Source organism: Setaria italica, chromosome VI (assembly GCF_000263155.2).
Source record: "Setaria italica strain Yugu1 chromosome VI, Setaria_italica_v2.0, whole genome shotgun sequence".
Lineage (NCBI taxonomy): Eukaryota > Viridiplantae > Streptophyta > Magnoliopsida > Poales > Poaceae > Setaria > Setaria italica.
In genome coordinates, this window is record NC_028455.1 from 30,627,506 (window position 1) to 30,644,539 (window position 17,034).

The 17,034-nt window shown below is 45.7% G+C and overlaps 1 protein-coding gene across 1 annotated transcript; it reads left to right on the forward strand.

Annotated features, from left to right (window-relative positions):
• The first annotated feature begins 9,927 nt into the window (after positions 1 to 9,927).
• On the forward strand, positions 9,928 to 11,611 carry LOC101768040 (alpha-amylase isozyme 3D). The gene is made up of 3 exons (XM_004973615.1): positions 9,928 to 10,053; positions 10,154 to 11,092; positions 11,177 to 11,611. Exons 1-3 carry the CDS (start codon positions 9,976 to 9,978, stop codon positions 11,456 to 11,458), a joined length of 1,299 nt encoding a protein of 432 aa, XP_004973672.1. The 5' UTR covers positions 9,928 to 9,975; the 3' UTR covers positions 11,459 to 11,611.
• The last annotated feature ends 5,423 nt before the right edge of the window (positions 11,612 to 17,034 follow it).

Here is a 17,034-nt window from a genome sequence, read left to right on the forward strand (position 1 = left end):
TGTTGTATTCCTGTCGTCTCGGTTCCGCATGGAGCTTTGCATCATGGCCACTACGCTGAGTAATCTCGTGTCGTTGTTCCTCACCGTGTGAGGTCTCACGCTACTAGTGATCTAAATGTCTCCCCATCCTAGTCATCTAAATGTCTCCCATCCCCATCATGTAACATTCTTCTATCTTACTTTTGCAACGTTGGTACATCGATACACTATATTTTTTATGCATGTCCTCCTCTCTTGTGTTTTTCTTCCGTCTGAGATGATGTTTTCTTTTAAAAGGAAGTTGTACTCGAGTGAGGGGATTTGGGTGTGGAGATCGCCAAGTGCGACTATGCCTTTGCGAGTGGATGGAAGGCAATCTGTGATTGTGGCATTGGGCCTAAAATCTCTGCTATCTGTTGTGCCATTATACTCTATATTAATCAATTCCCTGAGTGCCACTGAAAAATTAGAGTATACTTTTCATAATATCATCCTATATTTTCAATTTTTCCGTATGCCACTAACGTCAATTCAATGGCTGTACTCATGCATCAAAATAATCCCTTCCATTTGAATTTTAATTTTATTTCAAATTAAATTAGTTATCTTGTACTTTGTTCATGCATCGAATTAATCCGAGCTATCTTAGTGAGATCAACCGCCGCGATATTTTTTTTCACCGATTAATGTGGTAATTTATATTTTATATGCCCTATAAGTGATGTTGTGGCTTCTTTTAACAATTCAATCTTAAAATAATAATAATAAATATATGGTTTTTTCTTACAAGACATCCATAATTAAATATTAAAACATTATTAGTTAATACAAGGTGACATTTTTTCTAACAAGATAACCTAATAAAACTCTACTCAACACCATCCATGGGTTTCCTTTACTTTTTAATCTGAACTTTCAATATCGATGTAACTAATCCACAATTATAGCTTGTGCTCATGAGAAGTACAATAGTGTAGATATTTTTTTCACCAGTTTAGAATTTCTAGAGCTTGAGAACAAACATATGGAAAAAGTCTACTTAAACCCTCGAATTGTTGGTGTTGGTATACTTCACTCGCTCGCCTATAAAACTAGTTATCTGTCCCTTAATGTATTAAAAACTGTCGGAATAACCCTTGAGGTGTGAAGGGACCATGACACCCTAAGAGGAGGGTGAATTGGGTGTTTTAAAAACTAAGGCTCCAAGCACATATAAAAATATATTTCAATTTCTATCTAGATGTGAACTACTCCCTCCGTTCCAAATTATAAGTCATTCCAACTTTCTTGGAGAGTCAAAGCTAAGTTACTAAATTTATACAATAAAGTACTACTATTCATGATACCAAATAAGTACCATTAGTTTTTTTATTAAATATACTTTCATAGTATATCTATTGGGTGCCATAAATCTTTGTGATCCTCTTTATAAATTTGGTCAAATATAAAATGGTTTGACTCTTCAAAAAAGTTGGAATGACTTATAATTTGGAACGGAGGGAGTATATTTTTCTATGTGTTGCTATCTCTACCGCAAAAGAGATTTGCACCCTAGGTTCCAATCCTAGAAACTACACATGGCAGTTCTAGGAAAGGTAAATGCGGAATGTAAGTAAAATAAGAAATACGGAAGATAAATAGGTAGAGAAGGCAAACTCTCGGCATGGCGACACGGAGATTTTTACTGAGCTATCAAAAAGCAAAGCTTTCCACTAGTCCTCATTGTTGGAGCCCCTCTCAAAGGGAATGCTCACGCAAGGGCATAAACTTCCCGGTCAAGTAACTTCGGAGGATAGCCAACGGGCCTTCCCCACGTGCAAGTGGGTCTCCGCCTAGCCTCTCGCGGATGCTCCTTGCCAACCTTCACTTGGTAGAGCTTCGGCAAAACGCCTAGGGTCTCTCCTCCCTATCACAAGCACCGGTGACCACTCCACAAACGCAGTTGGAGGGTCTTGCAGGACTTAATAGCCCCGAACTTACAACTCTTGGTATGCGCAAGCACCGATAGAAAGGAGGTGTGCAAACCTCACCTAACTATAGGCTAAACCCTAAAATAATGCGCTAATAGGTCTAAACTAGCACTAATCAAGACCTAAGCCTTATCCTAATTGCCATAATCTTCTCTTGAGCACTTTGGTGGATAGAGCACTTGTGTAAATATGGAAACCAAACCTATGGCTTCTCCAAGCTCTAACACCTCTCAAATGGCTAGGCATTGGGGTATATATAGAGCCAACCTCAAAAACTAGCTGTTGCTCCAACAGTCACCAAAACTGTAGTCACCGACTGATACGGTGCACCTCAGTACCGTATGAATCGGTGGTCAAACTCCAGCTAGTTGTTGAGCCAGTGATGCTCGAGCCCATGGTCACTGACTGATTCAGTGCCACTTCTTGTTCATCATTGTACGAATCGCTGAGACATTGAGCCGCTGCCTTCACTTGTCACCGACTCATTCACTGCCCTGGTTCTTTGCTCCCACCGTATGAGTCGGTGAGGCCATAAATTTGCTTCCAAAGTTCTAGAGCTGATTTTGAGCCGATCACACTGGCTGATTCGGTGATGATCTGTTGCATCCACCGTATGTGTCAGTGCACACAGTACACGCATCTTTCTACTGTAGTCAATCTTCATCACCAAATGATTTGGTGCCTTGAGCTTCTTCACGCTGTATGATCCGATGACCACAGTATCTTGGCCCTGCTGCAGTCCTTCTTGTCACCGACTGATTTGGTGACCTTACTTGGTCACCACCGAATGGGTCGGTGGATTGTGACGGTGCACAAATTCAGCAGGATTCGCTTCAAGTCTTCGCGTGTCTTTGTCCCGAGCTCATGGTCACTAACTGATGCAGTGCCCCATCTTGACAATCACCGTATGAATCGGTGAGTCCTCTAAGCCACTACTTCTTAAGTCATCGACTAATTCGCCGCTCTTGTCTAGCAGTCACCGTATGAATCGGTGAGGCTTCTAATAACTTCTCAAAGTTCCAGAGCTGAATTTGAGCCAATATTGAGCCAAGCCGATCACACCGACTTATTCAGTGGTGACCCACAGTTGACACCGAATGTGCCGGTGTTCATAGTGCATGCAATCTTGGCCCTGCTATTGTCCATGGTCATTGACTGATTCGGTGACATCTCTAGTCATCACCGTATGAATCGGTGAATGCGTTGGTGCACTATTCTCGGTAGGATATGCTTCGAGTCTTCGCATGTATTGGTCCCGAATTCATTACCATCACTTGTACTATTCTCTGGATTTTTACTATCATTTGGATGCTATAGAATTCTTCTAAGTTTTTCTTTTTCTTCTCATTTTGATGGTTTTATAATTCATCCTTGGGACCTATAAAACACCTACAAAGGTACATCTTGCACACACATTAGTTTCAATGACTATGTTGTCATTAATCACCAAAATTATTACGACCTAGGGCTATTTTTCTTACAAGGTAGTTTGCTAACGTGGGATATTACATGGAGAATGGCATGACTACGAGTCAAGAAATGACATGCTAGCCATGATTTTTAGAGAGTGGGGTGAAAATGAGTCTCCGCATGCAGGCGAACCTCAATATGCCACCAGACCCACCCATCTTCTCCTCACTGTTGCATGCTGCATCCACGGCCACCCACGCTGTTCAGGATACACTGAAGGTGGACACAACTGTAACAACTCTACCTAAATTAAGTACTTTTAACTCTAAACCAGTGATAAATCCTTAATTTAAGAAGTGAAATGACCTTTATAAACCTAACAAGCTCCTTTTGGAGTTTGATTTAAAGCTTGAAATTCTATATACAAACCTAAGTTTCTGCCCAAATAAGAGTTGTAAAACTTTTAAAATCCAACAACTTTTGTTAAAGGCACCTTGATTAATTCGGAGTGGAAGGGAGTCAAAAACAGCAACCAAAGCCGGCTTTCCTAAAGGACCCTGAACATCTCTTAAGTCCTGGAATTTGAGTTTTCCTCCATCTTTGCAAGCTTTCATCTCCCGCTTTCCTATCTAAACTCGAGTCAGAGCTTTAATAGAAGTTGTAGTACCTCGAGAGTGTTCCAACTTTGTTACACTGACCCAGATCCAAATCGGACCCGAACTTGTTTAAAATCCCGGTCAAAGTGAGGTAAACCAGTCAACTTACCCAGGATGCCTTAAATCCTAAGTCTGGAATCCCAGATTTTTGGCTAGCTTTGGCCGGAAATATCTTTGAATCCTTTCACAATCTAAACCAACACCTTAAACAAAGTTTGAAGAATGACCAGAGTTGAACAAGTTTGTTTAAGGGAGTTTCGGGAGTTGTGTTGAAAGATTCGGAGAAGGATCGCTCCAAAGCTGGTCGGGCTTGCTGCCTGAAGGGAGCCTCGACGCCCGCGCGCCCGAGCATGTTCGCTCGCGCGCCGCGCGCCGCGTGGCCGCCGGCCACCGGCAGCTCACCGGCGCCCTATCACCAGCGCGACAGCGACAGGATGAGAGCCACGGCGCCCAACCCGCGCCCGCGATAGGACGGAGCGAGCGCAGGGCTAGCCAATTGCCGGCCGCGCGCAGGTCGCCTTCCACCTGCCACGGCTCTGCTCCGCCAACCCTGTTCCGCCCGATCGCCGCGAAAGCTGAGACGCCCCCGACGTCCCGCGCCTCCCCCCGCTCGCCCAACCCCCACGGTAGCCTTTCCGCCTCGCCCGCCCGACAGACCAGAAGCCCCAGACGCGCGCCGCCCAAGGCCAATCGCCGCCGAAGACCACCCGGAGCTCCGCCTCCCCTGCCCAATGGCATCGTCGGCCAATGGCTGCCTTGCCCGCGCACTCGCCGCTCCCGGCCTTATCCTTTCCCCACCAGAGCCCCGCCTCAACCCTCCGCGCCATCCCGGCCCTATAAAAGGAAACCCCCTCACCGGCAATGCCACCCCTTGCCACCGCCCGCACCTACGCCGCCGCTTTCTCCTCTGCGCCCCGCTTTCTCCTCTGAGCCACCGCTTTCTCCCCACGCCGCCGCTGAGCTTCCATGGAGCTCACCCCTTTGCGCCACCCCACACTCCGGTGATTTCGCCGCCACCCTTTTGAGAAAGCTCCCCTTTCCGCCCCAGCCTGCTCCTGTTCGGCCCCAAGGCTTCACCGGTAGACCTGGAGGTAAGCTACTTAACCCTCCCGGTCCTTTCCGTCTCGCTCGACCCCTGTCCTTTCCGTCTCGTCCGACCCCTGTCCTTTTTCGTTCCGCCCGACCCTTTGTTTCGGTTCGCCCGACCCCTTTTCTTTTCGTCTCGCCCGACCTTTTCCCGTTCGCCTCGCCCGACCCTGCCAAGTTCGCCGACCCTTTCTCCGCCTCGCCCGAGGGCTCGGTTGTAACTTTTTCTTTGATCCGAGGGTATCGGTGAAATATTTTCGGGGATCCCTCTGTGTTGAGTCTGAGGACCTCGGTACGGTTTTCCTTAAACCTGAGGGTCAGATCCTAAGTTTTCCCCAATCCGACCCTCTCATCCTGCTCTCCACCAACAGAAGTTAAACTTCCCCACCTTTCCGTAGCTTTGCTACAAGTGTCCGTGTTAAAACATGAGTGTGTTGAAATAACCATCTAAAATGTTTAACCCCTGCATTGCATTTCCGTGTAGAGTTGAATCTCGCCGACGGAACGTACGAGCTTCATCCAGTACCGGAAGAAGACCCCGCCGAGGAACTGCACCCCTTCGAAGGAGAGCCCAACCCGGAGCAAGACCCCGAGGACCCGCAAGCTTTTCCTGAAGGCAAGCCCCGGAGCATAAATTCCTATCTTGAGTTCATGCAATATTATTGATTACTTGATTGCGCATTTACGTTTCGAGGAGTTGTAATGAAACCTTAGATGCATAAACTTAGTACCTTGTCTGAATACTAGTTGCTAAGGTCGAGTAGTGCAATGCTTAATAGGTTTCGGTAAAAGTCGAGTGATTTCCTGTCACTCGCGAGTTATAGGAGTTGAATATTTCAGATTTTGTCGCAACTATAAGGACGACGGACGGGGTCAGGTTTGTGTTCGATACTTGGTGGATTGCCCCGTCTGTCTAAATGAAAATGAACTAAGGTCGAAACGTGTCGGCGTTCATGATCAAGTGTTTGAAAGTACTAATCTCATACCTAGTATGGAATGGGGAAGCCTAGTACCTGATTGAACTGGGGCGTGGCATACCCTCCAGCTGTCCTTGGAACGTCGTTCCCATGGTGCATCATGTGGGTGCAAGTGCGGTCACAGTGCAGCAATAGGCCGGGACTGTGGAGCATTGCATGCCAAAGGAAGTTGGCCCTGACACGTGCCTAAGGGATCGATGGGGACGGCTGACAAATGAAGCGACCCTTCGTGGTGCGCGGATGTCGTGAGATTAGGTTTGCCATGCATGGTTAATAAATTCGAATCGATTCGTCTGCCTCTCACAGATTGGGACTACTTGATCGCTATTCTGCACTGAGTAAAGATGGAACATGATGATGATTTTAATCTTGATGCTTTTTCAGTAATTGCTTGGAAACCATGTTTGTTTAGTATAAGTTGCTAATCTAGATTGGATAAGGAACATAGAACATGAGCTAAAATGTTGAAAGTAAGGACTGACTTTAGACGCTTTTGGCAAAGAAAACCCCAGAGCCAGAAAGCCTTGCATGTCTAGGTCTCGGTCGTGTCTTTCCGACGAGTCAGTCTTGCTGAGTACTAGTTGCTCAGCCTTGTTGTGGCTAATCTTTTTCAGGTAATGTTAATAGCTTGGGTGTTGGTACCACTTGGCCGACCCAGCTTCCTCCAGGCTGGACCGTCGAGTGGGATCCTTCCTCGGACGGCGAAGGAAGGAGTTTTTGATGTCATGATCAGCTCCGTCATGATGTCATGTATCGACGTTTAGCTTCCGCTAGTTTTATTTGACTTCGAACCTTGCAAATTTCGGTGTGAATTTCAAAAACTCTGATGTAATAAATTGTTGAACTATGTTGTCATGATGGAATGTTGTAACCTCTGTGCTACTCACCTTCGCGTGAGCAATGCTTCTCGATCCTGTTATGTGGTTTATCGGAGGAAATCCGACGATCGACCAAGTTGACTTGCTTAAAGTGCATAATCGCGTGTCAGGCGACTTCAATGCATTTTAGTCAGGTTAATTTGGGCGGTTCCGCCACAACGACAGTGTGGACATGCAAGGGTGAAGACTGATGAGCTTGCAGGCTATCGCCACCAAGATCCGACTCATGCTTCTTGCCAATGTCACCACCATAGCCTCCGACAGCACCCGCACCCAACCAGGCCTCTATACCAACCGCACCCACTGCCAGCCGACTCCCTGGTCATGATCATGACCCACCCTCCCTTGCCGACTTCCACTTCCATAGTTCCTAGGCCTCACCATTGTTGCGTGGTGCAACAAGAAGTACAAGCTCCTCGAGAATCAATTCACCAACCCTGTCACTGTGCTACTCCCGAAATTCGCACTCTACACGTAGCTGCTTGAGTTTGATTCCCATCTGGACAATGCACTAGCATGGAAGAAGGTGGTTGTCTAAGGAGGTTCTCAAGACACTTCCTCACTCCAATGTACCCTCCGCAAATTCCGCATCTACATCTTCAACACCTTCAATTGGCACAAGGGGAAGCTAGCAGTCGACAAGCGTGAGGCAAAGCGGGTGGCAAGACTAGAGTTGACAGTAGTAGAGCCGATTGAAGAGAGAAGATGGAAAAGAGAAGAAGATTTGAAGACTCACAGCCATGCAATGTGCCACATTGCCAGAACCACCTCATGGGATTATTTAGATGATTTTCTATACTTTAACGGGTAAAATAACTAGTTCTTTAGATGGAAGGGTAAAGTAGACCGACTTGAATAGTTGAGGGTTTAAGTGACTTTTCTCAAACATGGTGTCTTCTTTTGATTCTCAAGTGTTGATCTTTGTGGAGGCTTGTAGATCTTTATTTTTCACCAATTAACATGAAAATTTATAGCCCTTGAAAACATATTTTAATTTTCAAGTATTAATCTTTGTGCAGGCTGCCTCTTATGGACCCCATCTCCTCTATAGGCGGCTAGAGCAATGCGCTCCTATATGTTGCTAGTTCTAACAACACCACCGCTTATATTTGATTAACCTGTATCAATGGTTGATCTTATTAATCGCCATGCCATTGGCTTGCAAGCAGGTGAGAGATGGCATGGAATATATACGTGGAGAGGGTGCAGGGCAGCGGTTACACAATTACTTTGGTTTTTGGCTTAGCATTTCTTTTTTATTTTCTCCTATCCTAATTCCAAATGGACACGGGATGGTATATTTTTATCTATGTAAATTCTGTTCTTTTGGTATATTTCTTATTATATTTTTTGTATAGATTGATTTAAATTAATTCAATTAATTTTTTCTATCATTAAACCTTGAGGGTGAGAGAATGACTTTTAAGGCCTCTGATTGAATTTTTAATATTTAGCTACTAACTAATTTATGATCAGCATGGTTAAGGAATTTGCTTCAGATACCAATGGTAATCGAAAAGCCATTTTTTATTCTTATTCCAAATTTAGTTATTTGTTCGTTGTATTTGGTATTGATTGTTTATTTACTTATTTTTCGTTATTCTTATTCCATATTATTTATTTATTGGATCTAGCACAGATTCTTTATTTAGTTGTTTTGCTTCTTTTTTAATTTTAATATTATATATTTATTAGTCGCATTTGATATGGATACTAAGGATTTCATACAGGCTATCCTCGACAAAGAACCCAAGGAAAATTGTTTTTCCAATCTATAAGAGTGAAAAGATTCAGCAAACTCTCTGACCGGTAGGTATGGCTGGTCATTGTGCATCCATTGGGTACATAATCCATTGGTCATAAAATTTAACGTTGTATAGTTATATTTTTTCTGATTAACTTGGTAATTTATATATCTTCCCGATGAATAATGTTTTGGTACTAAATAATAGATTGATGCTCCCCATGATTAGTCCAAAACAATTAAACAAAAAAATAGCAACCAACTTTCCTGCCAGTACCAAAACACAGAGTAATACCAGTGAAGTCCAATTTCGTAGAGCATGGGGTGACTTTGGTCAAGCTAGGCACATCCAGTAGGCATCCATACGAATTACGCTGGAGCTCTTTCTTTTGGATTGCTTCATTGGCCAAGCAAACTCCGCCGGCTCCATTGATTGGAGCATTATCCAGTTCTCCTTTCGAGCTCCGCAATTTCAAATCAAGGGCTCAATCGATCGATAGATCACTCTGCGGTTTCAGTTCAATTTCGTCAGATACGTTGACGGACATAGAGCCTGCGATGACTTTGGTCAAGCCAGCTACATCCAGATGCACGTACGTATCCATTATGCATGGATTACGCTGGAGCTCTTTCACCTGGATCTGGATTGCTTCGTTGGCTAAGCAAACGCCGTCGGCTACATTGATTGGAGCATTATCCAGTTCTCTCCTTTCGAGGTTCGCATCAGAGGCTTGATCAATCACTTTGCGATTTCAGTTGCAGGATGTGGAATTGTGGATAGAGTTGCCATGTCAAGAATTTAAGGAGGCTAAAGCCGGCGGCAGCGTCCAGACGTACGTCCAGTCAGAGCTACCGGGGCCTAGCCGGCTAGCCGGGCGTCGTGGCGCCCGCGCGGCCGGTCAGGCCACCGGTTGCGACTGCACGCGGAGCTCGAACGGCGAGCTCCTCCGCGGCTCCGCCTTGCCTGGAGTGGGAGCAACGGCCGCCGGCCCAACCGGCCGGCGCAGTCTTCGTCGTCAACAGCACCACGCCGCCGCATCGCAGCGTCCGTTGGGCTGCTCCGGCCCTCTTTCTTTCCACGCGAAACCTACGTGGCCCTTCTATCCATATCCACATCACATTAACGTGGGGCCTGTCTTGAACATTCCCTGCCTCGACCACCGTGCCGGCAAGGCGGCAACGGCTCTATATATAGGGCGCCCGGCGAGGCCAGTCGGCACAACCACACACCCTCCGATCACAGATCAGTGAAGCACTCGCGGACACAGATCACAGATGAAGCATTCGAGCAGCTTGGGTTTCCTCTTCCTCCTGGCGCTCTGCAGCCTGGTCCAGGCACAGGTCCTCTTCCAGGTACGCTACCTGTAGACTTGCATCTTCCATGTCTCGTACGAACAAGTACTTTATTGTCTGAGCTGAAATGTTGTCAACATATCACCATCTGTTCGAGCAGGGGTTTAACTGGGAGTCGTGCAAGAAGCAGGGCAGCTGGTACAACAGCCTCAATGCCCAGGTCGACGACATCGCCAAGGCCGGCGTCACGCACGTCTGGTTGCCTCCACCCTCGCACTCCGTCTCACCCCAAGGTTACATGCCTGGGCGCCTCTACGACCTGGACGCGTCCAAGTACGGCACGGCCGTGGAGCTCAAGTCCCTGATCGCGGCGTTCCACCGCAGGGGCATCCAGTGCGTGGCGGACATTGTCATCAACCACCGGTGCGCGGACAAGAAGGACGCGCGCGGCGTCTACTGCATCTTCGAGGGCGGGACGCCCGACGACCGCCTCGACTGGGGCCCCGGCATGATATGCAGCGACGACACGCAGTACTCGGACGGCACGGGCCACCGCGACACCGGCGACGGGTTCGCGGCGGCACCCGACATCGACCACCTCAACGCGCGTGTCCAAAGAGAGCTCATCGACTGGCTCAACTGGCTCAAGTCCGACGTCGGCTACGACGGCTGGCGCCTCGACTTTGCAAAGGGCTACTCCCCAGCCATCACCAAGATGTACGTGGAGAACTCAAAGCCGAGCTTCGTCGTGGCCGAGATATGGAACTCCCTGAGCTACAACGGTGACGGAAAGCCGTCGCCCAACCAGGACCAGTGCCGGCAGGAGCTGGTGGACTGGGTGCAGGCGGTTGGCGAGCCGGCGATGGCGTTCGACTTCACCACCAAGGGGTTGCTGCAGGCGGCCGTGCAGGGCGAGCTATGGCGGCTGCGCGACAGCTCCGGCAAGGCGGCTGGCTTGATTGGGTGGACGCCGGAAAAGGCGGTCACGTTCATTGACAACCACGACACCGGGTCGACACAGAAGATGTGGCCGTTCCCATCAGACAAGGTCATGCAGGGCTACGCCTACATCCTCACCCATCCAGGAGTCCCCTGCATCGTAAGCCCTTGTTTCACCAGAATCTTCAAGTTACAGCCATATTTCAGATTTGTCCTAATCCATGTACTTGTGTATATCATCCAGTTCTACGACCACATGTTCGACTTGAACCTGAAGCAGGAGATATCGACGCTAGCAGCGATCAGAGCCCGCAACGGCATCCATGCCGGGAGCAAGCTTCGAATTCTCCTGGCCGACGCCGACGCGTACGTGGCCATCGTCGACGAGAAGGTCATGGTGAAGATCGGGACGAGGTACGACGTGGGCAACGTGATCCCGTCGGACTTCCAACCCGCTGCGCACGGCAAGGACTACTGCGTCTGGGAGAAGGGGAGCCTCCGCGTCCCGGCAGGCCGGCACCTTTAGCACTTCAAGAACTGTGATGCAACACTGAATAGTCCACAATCTTTTTCGATAACGAGCATTTCCTGAATCTTACTCTTGTATTTCAATTTCAATTTTGACATGTAAACACTGTCATGATAAACACATAAATAAACAAGCTTGATCTCCTGAACCTATAGGTGCCTCTCAATTTAGAATGATAGGGATTTGTGTAGGACAAATAATTGATGGTTACTAGGACATCATACATGAGTAAACAAAGGCGACAGCTGAACTTTGAAACTACAAAATATCCAGGCCCACGTGTGATACCCATTTTGGATTCAGCATCAAAATGCTAAAAGTTCAGTGATGGTCTTCTCATTGCCACCTAGTATTTTGGATTCAGCGTTCGTTCTCAGAATTTGATTTCCCTATTCCCCTTAACTCCACCAAATTGTCTTCAACAAATCAGCTAAATTGCTAACTATCCGTGATGCAGGTAACTTCTGCAATATAGACCCTTAAATATAGTGAAAAACATGTTTACAGTGTTGCACCATTGAGTAGCAGTCCAGTGCTAATCAGTTGTACGGTCGCCATCACGGTCACGGACACTGAGAGCCTATGCACACGAGATTAGCCACATGCTTTTTCAGTAGGAGGGGCCCTGCCTGTGCCTGATGAGAGCGACAGGAAAGAGGTCGGCATGAGGCTGTGGGCCACGCACACTTTGGTCTCTAGCCCTGCTACTGCAGCAACCTCGTGTGCAAAAATCCCATTGGCCCTGTGAAATAATGGTACCGCTCGCCGACCACAATGAACAGCACGTTTGTTGTCTCTTTATCACAGTTTGCAAATCTGATCTGACATCACTGACAATACAATTAGATTACGAAGGTGAACGGCGAGTGAAGTGAAAGAGAAATTCAGGCACGTCAAAATTAAGCAGCAGGATGGATTAATTACAGGTACTCTGATCCGAGCAAGCAACCTCGAAGGCTCGAACTTGTTTACTCTCGACTTCGAATCAACGACTCGTCATAGGTGCTTGCATTTTTATAGATTATTCTAAGAATTAACGGTGATATATTTTAAGTTGTAGGGTTGTCTATGGTAACTTCGTCAATCTTATCATATGTCCGACCAGACTCTCGAATATGATCGTAGGGGTAGGATTTGCGTGTGTGTATTCATGAAGGTCAATATGTGTGGTGTGTGTTTATGAGCATCTACATCTGAATCGTGATTCGCAAGAAAAAAGGTATAATGTCTATGTAATTTGGTTGCCATTTATGGTTTTTATTGTAAGAAGTACGTGCTTCCTAAATTTCTGATATAATTTTCTTTGATCGAAAGAAGAAAGTTAAGAACAACAAAGATTTATTGAAGAATCTTATGTAGCCCATCGTAAAAGCATTGAGAGGGCGATACATCCATTGAGATATATATGGCATGTATATCTTGTACCAGAGAGAAGGTGGGCGGTTGGATGAGCTAGGTCAGCTGGGTTTATCCCCCACCTTTTGCAACCACGCCTCTGCATCCACCGCCACTGCCAGATAGGTTTACCGTTGCAATTCCTTTAGGAGCATTTTGCGTGTCGAAACAAGCTCGGTTCATTTCGGTCAAAAATTTGTGGCCACAACCATCTCATGGATGTTGTCGAGCCGAGTTTTTAGGCCGTTCTCAAGCCACCCGTTCTTTTTTATAGAAAATAAATGAAATTACTTGTTTGGGCGGGATCGGGGCAGCTCAAATTTTTTTCGAACTTGGTTTTCTCTAACCACGATCGGCTCGGCAGGGAGCGTGGATAGACCGGAACCCATCGAAATCGGCCCTAGTCGAGCCAAACTTAAAATGGTCAGGTCTACCTAAAACAAAACCCCTCAAACTCATCGAAGATCGAAAGGATGATTAAGATGGGAGAAAACTGAACAATCTGAAACTTAAATTATCATGAATAACCTTCATATGATCTTGTACAATATGCTTCATGTGAGGCTTTTGTTATAGCTACTCCTTCGGTCATGAAATATAAATATTTTAGAAATTTTACGATAGTGTAAATGGATTAGAAGAAGATGCACCTGTGTCCCTGAGCTATATCGTTGGAAGTTATATGTTGTTTGGTCGAACAAGTAGCCTACTTTCAAATAATCTCCCGAATCCCTATCGACCAAATTATCCCGCCAGCTGCGATAAGAATTAAACCAGCAATTGTCTTACAGCGCCTAGAACACTTTATATTTGGAAATTAATTTCGAATATCCAAATGGCTTATATTTCAGGACAGATGATCTGGTCGTGCTCAGTCAGTGATGATAAATCTAAATGCGGGTACAGTGCGCTGCGGGTTGGCGACAAATGAGGCTCAGCAGTGCGTTATCCACAACACTACTCCACGTGTTCGACCGCTGCGCGGTCCCACTCCCATCGCCGATCCGGCGATCCCCTCCGCGCCGCACGAACAAACGAGATCAACAGCAGCCACATGCGTAGTTTCTGCAGGAGGACGGGGATGAGAGGGACCCGGACGAGGTGGTGGTCAGGTGAGAGGTCGGCACGAGGCCAGGGCCCAGGGGGCTACGCACTTTTATTCCCCTGTCACCTCAGAGGGGTCGGCAGCCGGGTGGTCGGTCAAGCCCGCTTCTTCTTCGTCCTTCCTGTGAAGCGAATTCGCGGTCCGGATCGCAGTAGTACGTATCTCGCACAGGAACCCTGACGCTGCCCGCACATCTCGGCGCGGCGCCGTCCTGCGAGTCCTTGATGCCATCGGCGGGAGACGATTGGCCCGCCGATCGTCGCCGACCAGAGTGAACACGTGCTCGTTCTTTCTACACCCGTCGTCACGTCCGAAATCCGATTGACATCATCATCGCATCACCTGCCACGGCTCGGTTTGGATAAACATGAAGCGGCACGCTACTAAGAGTATATATCAGATCAGAACCCGAGTACATGCATGCTATCCGACCATACGAGGTGTGAGCGAGTGCATGCCAGCACAGGGTCGGATGTGGCGCAATTGCAGGCGTGCAAAAAAGAAATAGTAGAGTACTCCTCCAGCTTGTGGAGACGCAGTCAAAAAAAAAAACCTAATACTAGTAGAATACTCCAGCTTCTGACGACGCGTCAAAAACAAAGAAAGAAGATACACAAATTCTAATCCGACCTTTTTTTTATAAAGAAATCAGGCATTTGACTAACACTCCAGCACTACGCTTCGGTTTTAAGTATGGTTAAGGGGTCTGATGAACTTTAGCACCTGTCACATTGGATGTTTGATACTAATTAGGAGTATTAAGCATAGTCTAATTACAAAACTAATTGCATAGATGGAGTCTAATTCGCAAGATGAATCTATTAAGCCTAATTAGTTCTTGATTTGACAATATATTGCTACAGTAATCATTTGTTAATGATGGATTAATTAGTTTTAATAGATTCGCCTCATGAATTAGACTCCATCTGTGCAATTAGTTTTATAATTAGTTCATATTTAATTCTCCTAATTAGCCTGTGCAATTAATTTTTTAATTAATTTATATTTAGCCCCTGTTAAGCATCTGATGATCTTATACGATCGAAACCTATTTCCACGCGACCGAGCAAAAGCAACACACAGCACGAGGATTTTGACGTTTGACGCTGACCGGAGCAGCGCCACTCCTCCCCGATCTGAGCTCCGGAATCTGATCCGCCGTGGACGCCCCGCGCCGTGGGGAGCTGTCGCCAGCCAATCTGTACGCGTCGCCGTCAACGTGGTGAGTGAACGAATCACCTCCAGGCTCCAGTTCTCCCCGCCCCCACGTCACACGGCACCGCACCAACCTTTTCCCTCCACTCCACCACCAACCAAACAGCACGGGGGCAGGATCGGCCACGGGCGACGGGCAAGTGGCGAACAGACAGGCGGTTGGGTATCCCGTATCCCTTTTTGAGGCGTGGGCCCCGGGGCGGCACGATTCCGTCGAGCTCCGGGTGATATTTTAGGTATTTGGGCAACATGCTTCTCATTTTCGGTGCTTGAGTATCGATTAAAGAATTGCATGCATGGCAGCATGGGTTCGTGATCGTGCCTAACAGCAGGGATGATGGGCGGTTAAACAAAAGCAACATGTACTTAAGGTCAACCTTTTTTACAGTTACCTGCATGTGTGAACAACACCAAGTCATGTTTTCAATGTTTCCTTGACGAATGTATCAGCTCAACAAGAACCGTACTTGTCTCCGCACGTGTTTCCTACTGATTGAAGGTTACGTGGTTAACCCGGTGTAAATATGAATATGAAATGGTACAGCTGGCCCTGCTGCAATAGTAGCATGTTACTTTCTCAAATCACAAATAATATACGTCATCATCTCTCCTCTGAGCTTCAATAATGTAGCTACTGGAATATAGTTCTGCTTTATTTGATTCGCATGGTAATACCGGATCGATGGATCCAATTGGAAAGTTCATGTTGTTGCAGGTCTAAACGCTCATGCCGAGTAAAAAATGATTGTCTTCAGGTAGAAAAGATGGAGCTGGGATTTTAAAAGTTTATTTTTTTAAAAAAAAAGACGGATTGTTTTTTCAATGCTATGATAGCCTCCTGGTGGTGGAGAAGCACGAACAACATTTAGCTATTCGACGCTTATTGTGAACATGATGTCTCTCTTTCATTTCTAGAAAACAAAGACACTAACTTGTATAGTCATTAAAAAAAATAGACACCAACAACAGATCTCGATCTTGAAATTAGTATCTCTAATAGAATTTTCAGAACCTGCTATTAATCATTGGCCATTAGTGCAACTAGTCAGCACGTGCTAATATTTTTAAAAGCTATTATATTTAAAAATTATTTAGAAATTAAACTCCTAGCCAATAATCAAAATTGTTTACCTGCTACTCTCTCATTTTTTCAGTACTTCAACATAATACCCAGTTGTGATTGATTTTTATTTAGAAATTATTCTATACACTTTTTTATTCATACTCACACTTTTTCATTTTGTATCGCATCTCCATACATTGTGTTTAGCATAAAAATCAATATTTTTCATCACTTCCTCACATACATGTATAAATGGTCTACATGGTAACACTCATCATGTGTATATACCTTAACTTAGTATTTCTATATTAACAATGACATAGATAGGTAATTTAGAATCAAATATTAGTTTACTTTTGGACATTTCTGTATGATGCACATGAAGATAATTAGATTAAGAGGTGTTTAGTTTAGGTTACTTTTAAAAATAGCATATGTGGGTAACATAGATTCAAATTTAGAATGACATTTTTAAGTTATGCTATATAATGATATGCATGAGTAAATTGGATGAAGATTATGGGGTTACTTTACATTATTTTTTCTAATGGTAGAGCTCGGTATTTTAGATATAGGTTTAGGGTTTATTTTAGAATATTTTCATAATGATAGTGGTAGGTAACTTTTAAGAAAATATAATAGATCAATGAATATGATTATTAGAGTTTATAGGATTGATGTTTGATGTTTTCTGTTTTTTATGAGAATTTCTAGAATTTGTCTTTCTTCTAGCGTGTCTCGTGAGAACTAATGCGGAGTCTTCAATGGAAAAAAATGAGGCTACATTGCTACAAA

What these genes read in the sequence shown, in the direction of transcription:
- LOC101768040 (XM_004973615.1), top strand. Translation starts at nt 9,976, where the DNA reads ATGAAGCATTCGAGCAGCTTGGGTTTCCTCTTCCTCCTGGCGCTCTGC. An exon ending in AGGCACAGGTCCTCTTCCAG is followed by an intron (nt 10,054 to 10,153) that starts GTACGCTACCTG and finishes CTGTTCGAGCAG; the next exon opens with GGGTTTAACTGGGAGTCGTG. An exon ending in ATCCAGGAGTCCCCTGCATC is followed by an intron (nt 11,093 to 11,176) that starts GTAAGCCCTTGT and finishes TATATCATCCAG; the next exon opens with TTCTACGACCACATGTTCGA.